Source organism: Phyllostomus hastatus, unplaced genomic scaffold (assembly GCF_019186645.2).
Source record: "Phyllostomus hastatus isolate PE091 unplaced genomic scaffold, TTU_PhHast_1.1 phas_contig_150, whole genome shotgun sequence".
In the NCBI taxonomy this organism is placed as follows: Eukaryota; Metazoa; Chordata; class Mammalia; order Chiroptera; family Phyllostomidae; genus Phyllostomus; species Phyllostomus hastatus.
Genome location: NW_025333611.1, coordinates 11,226,303 through 11,239,642, shown reverse-complemented (window position 1 = coordinate 11,239,642; position 13,340 = coordinate 11,226,303). Strand labels below are relative to the sequence as shown.

The 13,340-nt window shown below is 38.9% G+C and overlaps 1 protein-coding gene across 2 annotated transcripts; it reads left to right on the top strand.

Moving 5' to 3' along the window:
- The first annotated feature begins 858 nt into the window (after positions 1-858).
- Positions 859-12,536, top strand: MAT2B (methionine adenosyltransferase 2B). 2 transcript variants are annotated; one of them, XM_045829548.1, is made up of 7 exons: positions 859-1,024; positions 6,717-6,911; positions 8,223-8,337; positions 8,522-8,674; positions 10,102-10,295; positions 11,123-11,236; positions 11,608-12,536. In XM_045829548.1, the coding sequence occupies exons 1-7, from the start codon at positions 995-997 to the stop codon at positions 11,776-11,778; spliced, it is 972 nt and encodes a 323-aa protein (XP_045685504.1). In that variant the 5' UTR covers positions 859-994; the 3' UTR covers positions 11,779-12,536. The 2 variants fall into 2 exon arrangements, with proteins under 2 accessions (XP_045685504.1, XP_045685495.1); XM_045829539.1 differs by lacking the exon at positions 859-1,024 and adding an exon at positions 2,788-2,979.
- Positions 12,537-13,340: the final 804 nt, after the last annotated feature.

Sequence of the window (13,340 nt, the reverse complement as noted above, 5' to 3'; positions counted from 1 at the left end):
TTGAGCACATTTATCATCCTTGAAATAATTAACAATAAGCTCACTGGGCTCCACTCCTTCAGAATGATTGTCTCATTTGTCCCCTGGTGCAGGCAGGTTTAGGAATTTAATTACTGATCTAGAAGTCCTTAATTCCTGGCCAAATTTAAGGCTCAACCCACATACCATTTTTTCAAACAGAGGGCAGGACAATGTAAATGGAAATGACCTGTTGCGCCCTGGCTGGTGTAACTCAGTGGGTTCAGTGCTGGGTTACCAGCCAAAGGGTTGTTGGTTCCATTCCCAGTCAGGGCACATGCCTGGACTGTGGGCCAGGTCCCCAGTGGGAGCTGTGTGAGAGGCAACCACATATTGGTGTTTCTTTCCACTTTCCTCCAAACTCTGTCTAAAAAAAAAAAATAAAATCTTAAAAAAAAAGAAATGACCTGTTGCATTTTAATTTCTGCTTGCTGTTACCACATGCCTTTTACTGACCTTTGGAATAGTTAATTTAAAAGTACTGGGGAAAAGTGCTGGAAAATTTCTCTGAATAGATTCTGTCATAATGAAGCACAACTGAATAAAATATTTCAGAACAGGAATCTGCTGTTTGGTCTGCGTGCTTTCCAAACATTGGCTCTTGCTTGTTCTTCTGCAAAAGAAAATTGCAACAAGTCTTTACAGAAAGGTTTTGCTGCTGTTTTCTTTTAAAAATAAGTTAGTTCTGCCAATGGTTTTGCTAATGCACCCTCATTAGTCTGGCAATTAAACAGGAAACTTCTCATTGGGTATTTTCAAGACTGCCACGGGGAATCAGCTGCCAGTTTACTGCAACGTTGAAAGCTGCACGAGATTCTGGGATTGGCATCAAAATGCTAATTTAAAAGGTCGAGCGCAGCTGAGAGGCTCACGTTTTCCCAGCCTGTGCTCTCTGCCAGAAGAACAAAGACCCAGCCAGAGGAGGCAGAGGCTGAAGCTCATCCCAAATCTGTTTTCCTGACATCATTTTGGAACCATGCCTGAAATGCCGGAGAACATGGAGCAGGTAAGAGCTAGCGGCTCAGGAAATGAAGCATTCTGGAGTTAGTTTCTTTAAATCATCCCGGTGAACATCTGCAAAAAGCGAAAATGAATGGGTGCCATTCATTTCTTTAAAACATGTAACTTTGGGACATGAAAGAATAAACCAACTTAAATTATTGACCCTGTATGGAGAACTCAGCTAAGTCTCATTAGTTGGAAAATAAAATAAAATGTAGAACGGAACAGCAGTTTCATTTCCCAGACTAAATGCAATGATGTAGGTGAAGATTCTGTACGAATAAGGATTTTATCTCTAGTGTGTGCTCCAGCCTTTGTCTTGGCGTAAATTGAATCTGCTAACACAAACTTTTAGCTCCAGGTTGCTCGCTTCAAATTCATAGATTTAGCCACAGCATGAATACGGATGGTGGCTACATAATGGTGGCGTTTTTATTCACATAGAAACTTGCATCTTTAAAGAGAATGATTAAAAACCATGCACACACATATGCCTCTAGAACTCTATATACCACGTTTTTACCTGCAAGTATCAGACCAGATCCTCAAATGCAGTAAACTTCTTGTTCCTCACTCTAGACAAGACTTCTCTGAGTCCAAATGCTAATTACATGTGCTTTTCCTTAAATCTTCTTCTCATTGAATACCTCCCCCCCTCCCCAAAGATTAGATTGCATCACATTGCAACAAAAGACTTTTAAAAAATTCCAGTTAGAAGAGGATCTCAAAGCTTCTCCTCCTACCCCCACCCTCCTTTTCTTTGTTGTCTGAAGATCTGGCACATTTAGGGCTGGGGCAGTGCTCTCTAGGACTCGCTAAATAATGCTAAACCGCTGAACAGCCTCGGTGAAAACAAACCACAAAGTAAGGGCCTCAGGCTCTCTTCCAATACTGGTCCGAAGAAACTACGTTCCCACAAATAAGGAAAGAGTTCTTGTTGGGGTTGAATAAGAAGGCAAGTCACGGGACTTTTGAAAAAGGCTGCTTAGGCTCAAAACCAAAAAGGATTTTGAAAAAAAAAAAAAAGGGTTTATAAAGGTCTGAGCAGCAATCACGTTTGTGAGCGACTTTTCGGTTTTGGTAATCTGTGTGTCTGGGCAAGCACACTCAGACTGTCCCATGAGACACTGGCGAACCCTACAGGGTCTGTACTCTTTTTTGGTTTTGTTTTCGCTGTTTTTTTTTTAACTTAATTTAAATGGAAATTAATTTAATTTTTTAATTTTAATTTTTTATTTAAAAGTGTGATACAGGTGGCTCAGCATTACTCTTTCCCCTTAGTTCCTTCTGCAACTTTTGATCCTACTTTTTGGCATCCCAGAACGACAAATGGGCTGTTGAGGTTGTAATGACTCAGATGTCAACACTTTTTTCTTTTTCTAATGCCCATAAAATACACTCTTAATGCTCTAGAGATACAAGTCTGTGGTGCTTTCTCTCTCTGGCCTCACGGCCCTTCACCCATGATTTTAAAATGTTTTATTCCACTTTATATACTACATGCCTGGTTGATTTTTTTCATATTCCAGGCAATCCAATCCCTGGTCTAGAACAAAAAAAAAACAAAACAAAGAAAAGTACAAAAAATAAACAACTCCTCGATCCCGCAAACAAAACATATTCACTGCTTAAGGCCAAGGCCTTTTGTTTTGTGTATCCCTTTAAGAGTTGGCGCGTGGGCTGAGAGCGTTTTCCATTGTGCCCGCCCCCTTTCTGGGGCAACGGTGCAGCTTCGCCAATCAATGGGCGCGGCCTTGGCGGCGGAAGCCGGAAGTGGTGAGAGGGTCTACCCGGACCCAGGGCAGGCGGGTCGAGGGCGTTGGAGCTGCGGCTCACCGCGGTCTGGAGGTGGAGGAAGTGGTGGCTCACTGCTGCGGCAAAGCGAAGACGGCCGACATGGTGGGGCGGGAGAAGGAGCTCACCATCCACTTTGTTCCGGGGGACTGCCGAGTGGTCGAGGTGAAGGAGTCGTGGCGGGGGTCTCGTGGGAATCGGGGTGCAGAGCATTGATTTTCCAGGCTCATCCCGCCTGAGTCGGAGTCGAAGCCGGGTCGGCTTCCTTAGCGCCACCTTCTGAGCCCCGAGAGGCCGAGGCGGTGCCATCGAGTTTGTTTACCTCCGCGCACACCCTTTTAGTGTTTTCTAGGCTCTGCTGCAGGAAATGAGTACATCGGGTTTCAGTTTTGAGGTTCCTCTCCCGGGAATGAAGAGGGATTGGGGGAGCTGTCTTGGTTTTGATTCTATCTTAATTTCTTTTGCATCCATTGTGCGCCCTCGGTCCATCTGTATCTCTTAGGAAGAAGGGGAAAGGTAGCTTCTCAGAAATAACAGTACTGGAGATTACTGAAGTCTTAGTTTATGCAAGGCTCGATGTTACGCCTTCGTGACTGGGAGATTCGTTTTTATCCCATTTCACAGATGAGAGAATTGAGGCGTAGAGGTCAAGTCCTTCGTCCTAGTTCATTAAGTGCGTTTAGAACCGGGATTCAAATGCATGTTTGTTGGGGGCTTAGAACCGCTACGGAGGTTGCATAAGGAAGGCTTTTACTGCGTTTGGGTCCGCCACCCCCGCCCACCTTCCTTCATTCCGGGCTTCCCAGCGTTCATCCGTCCCCAGAACGTATCGAGCGCTGGGGATGCGAAGCCTGGAAATGCCCAGACCGGAGTGTCTTACTGATGATGCCAGAGAGGTTATAGGGGATGGCAGTGCTCGATAATGCAAAATTTTAACGCCTCCGAAATGTAGTACGTTTGGTGTTTTCACATTGCTTTGGGATTTGGGGAAGGGGGTAAAGTGAGGATAGATGGACTGTTTAAACCTCTGTATTGTCCCTGTGTTCCCCGAATAGCGCTGAGTTAGTTACCTGTTGTTACCTAGTGTTCGTTTATGTTTACGTATCTTCATGTGTGTACGTATAAAAACTTTTCACAGGAGTTCCGTAGACTAATGAAAATGGGCTTTCCTTCCCTAAAAATGGTACAACGAAAAAAGCTTGGGACATATTTGCTGCTCTTAAACCCTGTTAAAACTCACTTGTGAGAATGAGGACTGTGTTACAGTTTGTTAGAGAAGCATTCGGGTGGTTTTCGGTTCATAGTCCTGGCTGGGGCTTACAGCGGCGGGACGGGAGTTAGAACAAGGTCACCTAAGGAGTCGTGGGATCTTTGAAAAGCTTCTTAAAGTTCAGGGTGTGTCTTGAAAGATCTCCCTGGAGGGGAAATCTTGTGAGGATCAATTAAAGACATGAATATGAAATGTCACTGAGTTAAAGACGCTCTAAAAATTGCAGAGTATTATTATGTTTACCACTGGAGATGAAGAAGGTCCCTCTGTAGGTGTTAGTGATTTTTTTCACCCCTTTCTCTGGTGCGTTTTTAGTGCAAGTGTGTTAAGTTAGAAATCACTGACCCAGACTACTTACTGTTTTGGGTCTTTCTTAAATAGCTGTTTATCTTTTTTACCTCTACAGTTTGGTATTATTTGATGAGATAGCATAATAAAAGTGCTAGTTCTACATTTACGTATGTTTAATTTTTCAGGAATGTTTCTTTGTATGTCTGGTCATTTGACATTACTGAATTCTGTCCATCTAAGAGTTTATTCAGTAAGAGAAATATGTTCAGAGTAAACTTAAAGGGAAGAGTGATGATATAATTTACTTACTCATAAAGTGACAAAAATTGAGAAAGTAGACTTTCCAGGCACACACAGTATTTTCAGCGCTTGACTGTGGTTTCGATGAACGAGACAGCATTTTATTTCTCCATTCTGAGTTCCTCCAGGCATGTTTGGTCATGCCTGTGTCTTGCAGGACTAACTTTATAGAGAAACAGTCCAGAGTGGTTTTCAGAGGAGTTATGTCTTTTAAAAAGAAAAAAAAATCAAAATAGTGTGCTTTCAGAAGCTTTAGGTAGAGTTCTGTTTATATATAGAAACTCAAAAATAGAAGAGTTATTTTTGATTGGCATTTTTTTAGTGATGCATATATTATTTGCCAACAAATAAGCTTACAATCCAAATGGAAACCTTGTTTTGGCCCCTATACTGGTGACACACAGTGCTCGTTTTGTCTCTGGAGAGACTGTGTGAAAAGAGTAAAAGTGGCTTATATGCCTAATGTTGGAAATGTTGGAACCGTAGGACTGTGAAGAACCTGAGGACTGAGGGGACTGAGGAAGAACCTCAGTCACCTTGTCCTAATGTCTCTCCTGTTACCAGTGAGTTAGATCAGTAGAGGTGGGCTAACTCTGCAATGGCACAGTCCTTGGCAGAGCAGATAAAATTTAAACATCGTGACACCAAATGTAAGTTCCAAGGATTGAAGCAAAACTCAGAATGCATTTGGCTGGACCTCGGAAGCAAGGGGACCCAAGTTCTGTACTTAACCTTTCCCCCTTTTATTGTGGGCACAACCTTTCACATCTCTGGACTTCAGGTTCCTCACGTTGTGGAGGCATTTTGCTGCCAAAATTTAAAGGAAATATTTTGCTGGCTGAAATCCTTATTTTCATAGCTCAGTTGACTTCGGGCTAAGTTTCGAAACAGAAAGCCAGCTGAATTTTCATTCTGCTTTTAAAACGTCTTGAAATTGGTTGACCTAAAGAAAAAAAATCTTTAAAATTTTACCTTTATACTGTCTCAGCCCTTCTGTTTCAGGCTTTTCCTCTGAAAGAAAGACTTGATTTTGATGGCCTTTTCTTTTTTAAAAAATGTATAGTCTGCTAAGTTATTCAGCTGAACTAAGGGCTAAGCATAAGTCTTTGTATGAATAGTTTTGACAACTCAGCCTTAGGTGACTACATCAACCCTTTGAAATAAAAAGCTTCAAGATGATAAAACTTAATAAAACTCCTGTTGTTTTTTTTATAGTAAATGTTGACTGAATAATTCAAGATTTTGAGAGGAAACCCTGTCTTGGTTTTATTTCCTAAATAGTGGTTCCTTTTTAATTTTAATGTATAAGGACTTTTCTTTTTCACAATTGTGACACATGAGTTTAGAATATGTTAGGTGTTCCTTCTCTCTTATCCTCCATATCTGTATTAACTGGCCTGTGAAAATGTAGAGTTTTAATTCAGAAACATTTATCAGTTTGGTTAAACTTAGAATATTAGTCCCAAGAGGATCAAATTTATTTTTCCTTCATATAAATTCCTGTGGAATGTGAATTCTCTTCACTTGGACCTATCAAAATATAAACCAGTGAGTTTCCAAAGAAAACTTGGGATTAAAAACTGGAAACCAAAAATGTCAGCTTGTATAAACATACTGGTGGAATATAGCTCAAATATTTAACCAGGGCATAAAATAAGTAAGCATAAACTTAACTGTGAATTTTATAAATTGAAGAATATAATTAAAGTTGCTGTTTGTTACTTATTTGTATATCATGACCATAAACACAGGAAATCAGTCTTTATGACTTGCTAATTCCTTGCAGTATCATTTTAGGGTTTTTTTTGTTTTGTTTTGTTTTTTTGCCTGGGGTAAGATTGTTAAAACTTTTCTGAAGTGATATAGTTATCAATGTAGTTTGATTGATCTTGTTCTAACTTAAGAATTGGCTGATAGATATGGGACGTGAAGAAAACTACTTAGACTTGAAGTCTTCAGTGGATGATGATGTTGACTAACTTCGTTGAGGGAAATATTTTTAAAGTAAATAATTCTTTTTCTTCCCCCTTCACCTTTTTAGGAGGAAGTTAACATCCCCAATAGGCGGGTTCTTATCACTGGTGCCACTGGGCTTCTTGGCAGAGCTGTATACAAAGAATTTCAGCAGAGTAATTGGCATGCCGTTGGCTGTGGTTTTAGAAGAGCAAGACCCAAATTTGAACACGTTAATCTGTTGGATTCAAATGCCGTTCATCACATCGTTTATGATTTTCAGGTATGGTGCAGTCTGCTTATTTTAACATGTCAACCAACTTAAGAATCACCTGGGTGATGTAGAAAATGTTCCTTCTCTCAAGGAAGTCGCTGTACTTAGGCTTTGACCTATCACGTGACAACATACAGTACACTTCTTTGTTCTTGAGCTTTGCTGAGTATATGTACTCCTTAAATGATTACCTTCAGACATAGGTTGACAAAAGACAGTATGAAGCATTTTATAAAAACCTTGTGTTTCTGTAGTACTCTTCTAAATACCACTTTCTGGGCAGCTGTTTTTAAAATATCTGTAAACCTTACAACACTGCAAAATGGACAGTTTTCCCAGTTCAGAGACGACAAAGGCTCAGAGAAGGTGAATAACGTATGGCCATGGTCACTGTACAGTCACAGAAAAATGTAGCATTTGTTCACCTCTAATCAAATTGAGAGTTTAAGTTTTTTCTAAAAATAGAGACCAAGTGACGCCAGCATCAGAGTCTTTTGGGAAACTTTTTCCTAGGCCTCTTTCCCAGAGATTTTAATTGAGTGAGTCAGTTACAGGACTCAGGACTCTGCATTTCATAAGCACCCCAGATTGTGCACATTGAAATTTGAAAACAGTTAAGATCGTGCTTCCTAGGTCGCTGAGAAGGAGGAGATTTGGTATGTGGGTAGGTTAGTCCTGCCTGTCTGGGGTCTTCCCAGATCTTAGCACTGGCTCAGCTCCTCTGGGAAGGAGGTGCCCCTTCTCTTCCAAGGACCCTCTCCATTCCTCTATCTTGACATCTGTCATCTGCTACTGAAACAGTTCTTCCACGTACTTGTCTTTTCCACCAAGTCAGTGAAGTCCTCGTTCCTTGCACAGTGCTTACATTATAGGTGGTACACTCCATGCTCAGCTGGGAATATCATTTTCGTAATAGTTGATTTTCTTTCAGTGAGTGATCTAAGATATTTGAATATATGAATTTGATTTGCAATTGCTATTCTTCCTTTAATATAGATTTATTAATATGTAGGTCATACTAATCACACAAATGAGAGCTCTTTTTTCCCATGAAGCTTATTTTGATTTAGAAATCCAGTTGTTGACACAGGTTTGTCTGGTTTTGCCTGAGGATTGTTAAATTGCTCTTTCCTTTTCAGATCCTACACATATTCGTAAGGAAGTTTGAATTTTGAAAAAGGGAAGCGTGACAAAGTACAGTGCTTGTTTAGTTGAAAGAATGTTGACCTAACATTTTTTTCTGTGAACTAATTTACTGTTGGAAGCCTGTAGTTCGTTTATTTTATTTTTTTGTGTTAAAAACCGATGCTTAACTTGCAGCCCCATGTGATAGTACACTGTGCAGCAGAGAGAAGGCCAGATGTCGTAGAAAATCAGCCAGATGCTGCTGCTCAGCTTAACGTGGATGCTTCTGGGAATTTAGCAAAGGAAGCAGGTAATGACGAATTCATTAACTCGTCATAAAATATTAAATGATTGCTGAGTTGGTGAAGATTAAAGTTTTGTAGGTTGCTTATAAGAGATTTATTTCTGTGTGTGATGCATAAGCCATTACAAAATCCAATAAAGAGTAAATGTCATGTATTTAATAGATTGTTGTTGTTGTTGTTGTTTTGTAGCTGCAGTCGGAGCATTTCTAATCTATATTAGCTCAGATTATGTCTTTGATGGAACAAATCCTCCATACAGCGAGGAAGACATACCATGTCCCCTGAACCTGTATGGCAAAACAAAATTAGAAGGAGAAAAGGCTGTCCTGGAGAACAATTTAGGTAAGACAACAGTCTTTTGCTTTGAGGATTCCTTTTGTTTATGCGGGGTATGTGTGTGTTTAATTTAAAAAAATAAATTATTACAGAATTTAGCTAACAAAAAAAAAGAAAAATTAGAATTTTAGAAGTCTTGAAGAATTTGTGAATCCTTCCAGATAGTTCCCAGCATCACTGCCTATATAAATACCATTAATTATAGACAACAAATTCTGTAGTACAAATGTTTGTGATCTAATTTCAAAAAATTAGGTCATTATCATTTCTCTTAGATTGGGGTATTCTGGTATTTGTGTGGTTTTTCTTTTCTCCTTTGTGTGTTTGTATCTACATGTATATATACTCTCCTGGAAAAAAATTTTGTTCTTTTAATTTAAAATTGTAAAGAGTGTAAGTTCTCTTACAGTGCTACCTCAGGAAGAAGCACCAAATGTGGTTATGTATAGAGGCACTTCTTACTAATGTTTTAAAATATTTGCATGTTATTTTGTAGTCTATGTCCTGTCCCCACCACCCGCCTGACATTGCAGTTCAGGATAATGAAAACATCACTTTCCTATCACTGGCTGCATAGTATTTGATTTGGCGATCCTCTGCACTAAACTGCTTTCCTGAGACTGTGCTATGTCTTTGAGAAATGTCCCCTGGTATAGGTACTGCACTAATACACATTTCATTTTTTCGGGGGTTTGTATTGTAAATTATCTTGCAGAAATTATTCTTGAATATCTCTAATGATTGTCCAGTAAGTTAAAGTGTTTGATTTTCAGTTAAAGTGTCAATTATCTAGCCTGTTGTAACCCCTCATTGGGGACCAACGTAAAATCTAAATAGCTCATAATTCTTTAATCAGTGGTTTCAAGAGTTATGTGGTGAATATTCACGTATCCTTTATAGATTTCACCTACTGTTAATGTTTTGCCACATGTATTTTGTACACACTGTTCTTTTTTCTGTACTCCTTAAGAATTAGTTGGGTTTTATCTCAAAATAATGTGCTGTGTATCTTCTAACAAGGATGTTCTTTATATAATTACAGCAGTTATCACACTCAGGAAATTAGACATTACTGCAATATAATTTACACTCTGTAGGAATTTTCTCAGTTGTCCCAATAATGTCCTTTATTTCATTTTATTCTTTTAATCTAGGATCCAATCAAGGATCACTAATTGCATTTAGTTGTCATAATCAGTGTTATTTTTAATGGTCATAATAATGAAGAAGTTATATGTAAAAATAACCTAAGTGAGAGAACACTTAAAAACATTTAGGATCACATTTGTTAAATGGGCATTACAGGTGAGCTCTGTCATCATGGTCTGTTGCAAGTATTTTACGATACTGTTTCAATCCACATACTTTCATCTTACATCAAGACTTGCGAACCACTCTGCTTTCGGGTGTTACCTGCTTTTCTTCATCTGTAGGGGCTGCTGTTTTGAGAATCCCGGTTCTGTATGGAGAAGTTGAAAAGCTTGAAGAAAGTGCTGTGACTGTCATGTTTGATAAAGTGCAGTTCAGCAACAAGTCGGCGAACATGGACCACTGGCAGCAGAGGTTCCCCACGCACGTCAAGGACGTAGCCACCGTGTGCCGGCAGCTAGCCGAGAAGAGAATGCTGGTGAGAGGCTTTGGGAGGAAGATTTTCTATCTTACATCTTAGTGAAAATCCTGAAAATGAGTGAAAGTTAAAGAGCTTTATTCTTATTTTAAATCACTTTATTATTTTCAGTGAACCGTTTACGTTCAGTCCTATTTTTGTATTAGTTTCAGGTGTACAAGATAGTGGTTAGAAAATCATACACTTTACAAAGTGTTCCCCCTGATATTTCCAGTACCCAGCTGGCACCGTAGATAGTTTTACAGTATTTTGACTGTATTTCCTATTCTGTACTTTGTAATGTGCTCTTTTAGAACTACAAGGAGACCCAGCAAAAATAGTTTACAGGTAGTAGGTTGTATTTATGAATATTAAACATATCCTACTCTTGTGTTACTTTCTCAAACACTACAGACCTTGTCTGTCATTCTTTTACTCATGCTTGTATTTTTCTAGTAATCGCTAGTGACGTTTTCTTTTTTTTTTTTTAATCCTCATCTGAGGGTATTTATTGATTTCCCCCACCCCTTTCCCCTCTCTCTCAAAACCAAGCATGTCCTCAGGTGAGGATTGAAAAATATCTAATCATTTTGGAATTCCTGCTTAATAAAATGGAGTCATTTACGTTTTTTATTTTTTTTAAAAAATTCTCAAGGCTAAATTCTAGAAATTGCTTTTCATGTTAGCTGAGAATATTTATAGGCGTTTGATTTTAAATGTCTTGCAGAGAGCATTTTAGAAAGGAGAGATACATTTTAATTGCTGGACCTTTAAATTACCTTATCAAACCTACCACTCCACTCAGCTCAGAAAATTGAAGCTATTTTGAATTTTTCTGTCTCTGTCAGGATCCGTCAATAAAGGGAACTTTTCACTGGTCCGGCAACGAACAGATGACAAAGTATGAAATGGCCTGTGCGATTGCAGACGCCTTCAACCTCCCCATCAGTCACTTACGGCCGGTAAGCACGCGGCATTTAAAACCCCGCTTTTCCCAAGCCCAGAGCCATCCTTGTAGTGCGTACTGTTGATGACATTTCCTTATTGCTTGGGAAGTACTAGTGACTTGGTTTTCCAGGATTAATCGCAGTGACCCTCACTTGTATGTTGGCGGTTTATATTGTTACTAAGTTGTCAAGTATAAAGAAGCCCGTCAGTATGTGATGTTTGTGGAAAAAGTATTGTCTTGATTGTAGCCGCCTTTTCAAAACAATTTTTCCAGGGATCAAACCAGGTATCTTGCACTGGAGGCAGAGTGAAGTAGAGAATATAAAAACCTCAACACGTAGCCTTTCACGTATTTTTAATTTTTTGTTTTTATTTGTCTTTAAAGATAACTGACAGTCCTGTCTTGGGAGCACAGCGTCCAAGGAACGCCCAGCTGGACTGCTCCAAGTTGGAGACCCTGGGCATTGGCCAGAGAACACCGTTTCGGATTGGAATCAAAGAGTCGCTCTGGCCTTTCCTCATCGATAAGAGATGGAGACAGACAGTCTTTCACTAGTGTGTGTGTGTTGTCTTTTTTTTTTTTTTTTTAATGATAGAATTCTGTATGTGGCACTTTTTAAACAGAAAAAAGAAATAGTTTTGTATGAGTGCTCTTTAATTGTGACTTATGATCTTTCAGGTAAATGATGTTCTTGCACTAGTGAAATTATGTAAAGAAACTAAGGTCAATAATGCCTTGTCTGAAGTAATGATGTTTGTTTTTTTTCTCGTTTTGTTTGTTCTGGCTTCACTTGCTGTTTGAGTGTAGTAGATTATGATTCTGCAGCATTCGAGAGCCAGGGTGAAACAGATCTGCTGTAGACTTCTTTTCGGAGGGAGGGGGTGAAATGCATTGTTCATTCTTCTAACCTCTGCAGTTTCAGGACTACTGCAGCTTCGACCCTTTTCTGTTTTAAAGTGTTAAATAGTGTGAAAATCATTGTTGTTCATTGTTTGCTTTGCTTGAGCCCAGATCAAAATGTCTGAAGAAAGAAACTTTATTTTTGCAACTTAAGTACAGTTTTTATGCTTGAGATAATATTTCCACATGTTATGTTTATTGGTACTCCTGCCGCTCGATGCCGCCTGCTTTTGTAGCAGCGTGTGGTGAACACTTGAGAAAGTGTGTGTCTGTAATTTTTAAATATATATGAAACTGTCCTTTTCACTCCATGTCACTGATGTTTCATATATGTGGTTATACTAATAATAATGGGCCTTGTAAGTCTTTTGACCATTCACGAATAATAATAAATGTGTACTGTTGGCATGGTAGTGGTTAGTTTTCTTGTATTTTCTTTTTTAAATGTAAGAACCAGCCATCTGAACTAAGTGTTATTTTATTGCTTTCATTTTTAAAAATTACGTTCTTATCACATAATAATGGATGCATACAAGAATATAGTTACTATATTGAGACACAAAACATGATAAGGAACAGGATGACCCTATCACTTGAGATCTAGAATGTTACAGATACTGTATCTACTTGTGTCATTTGGTTTTTTTTTTTAATTAAAATAAGTGTAATCTTGTTACATATTTACACAGTATTCCCTCTGAAGAATGCCGAATATCTGAATTACTACCTATACCCACTAATACTCAGGTAACCTTACCTCACCAATCCCTTTGGTCCTTAGGAAGGAACTGGAAAAGGTAGATGGCTTATATGATTTGGCTTCTGTTTGGAGGTCAGTGCAGACCCTGGTTTCAGATTTTCTGATTTTACTTGTGGGGTGTTCTTTCCCTAGATTATGCTCTTTTTCTCTCATTGGACAGAAAGTCCTAATTTACCTAGAATTGGGGGTTTGGAGAAGATAAGATTTGGGTGATTTGATTCAAGCAGCAATTCCCAAACTACACTATGTTTTATAAATAGGGAAGTAATAGCCGCTCAGTTCCTGAGCCCTACCCTGGACCCACAGAAATAGAATTTCTGGAATCAATGCTTGTTAATTTAGGTTTAAATGTTGCTAGGTATTTCTAAGGTAGCCAGCTGTTGCTCATATATTTGAAGTTTGTTACTTCATGTAGTACAAAATTCAGATTTTCAAAGTTAAAACCTTTCTCATCCGT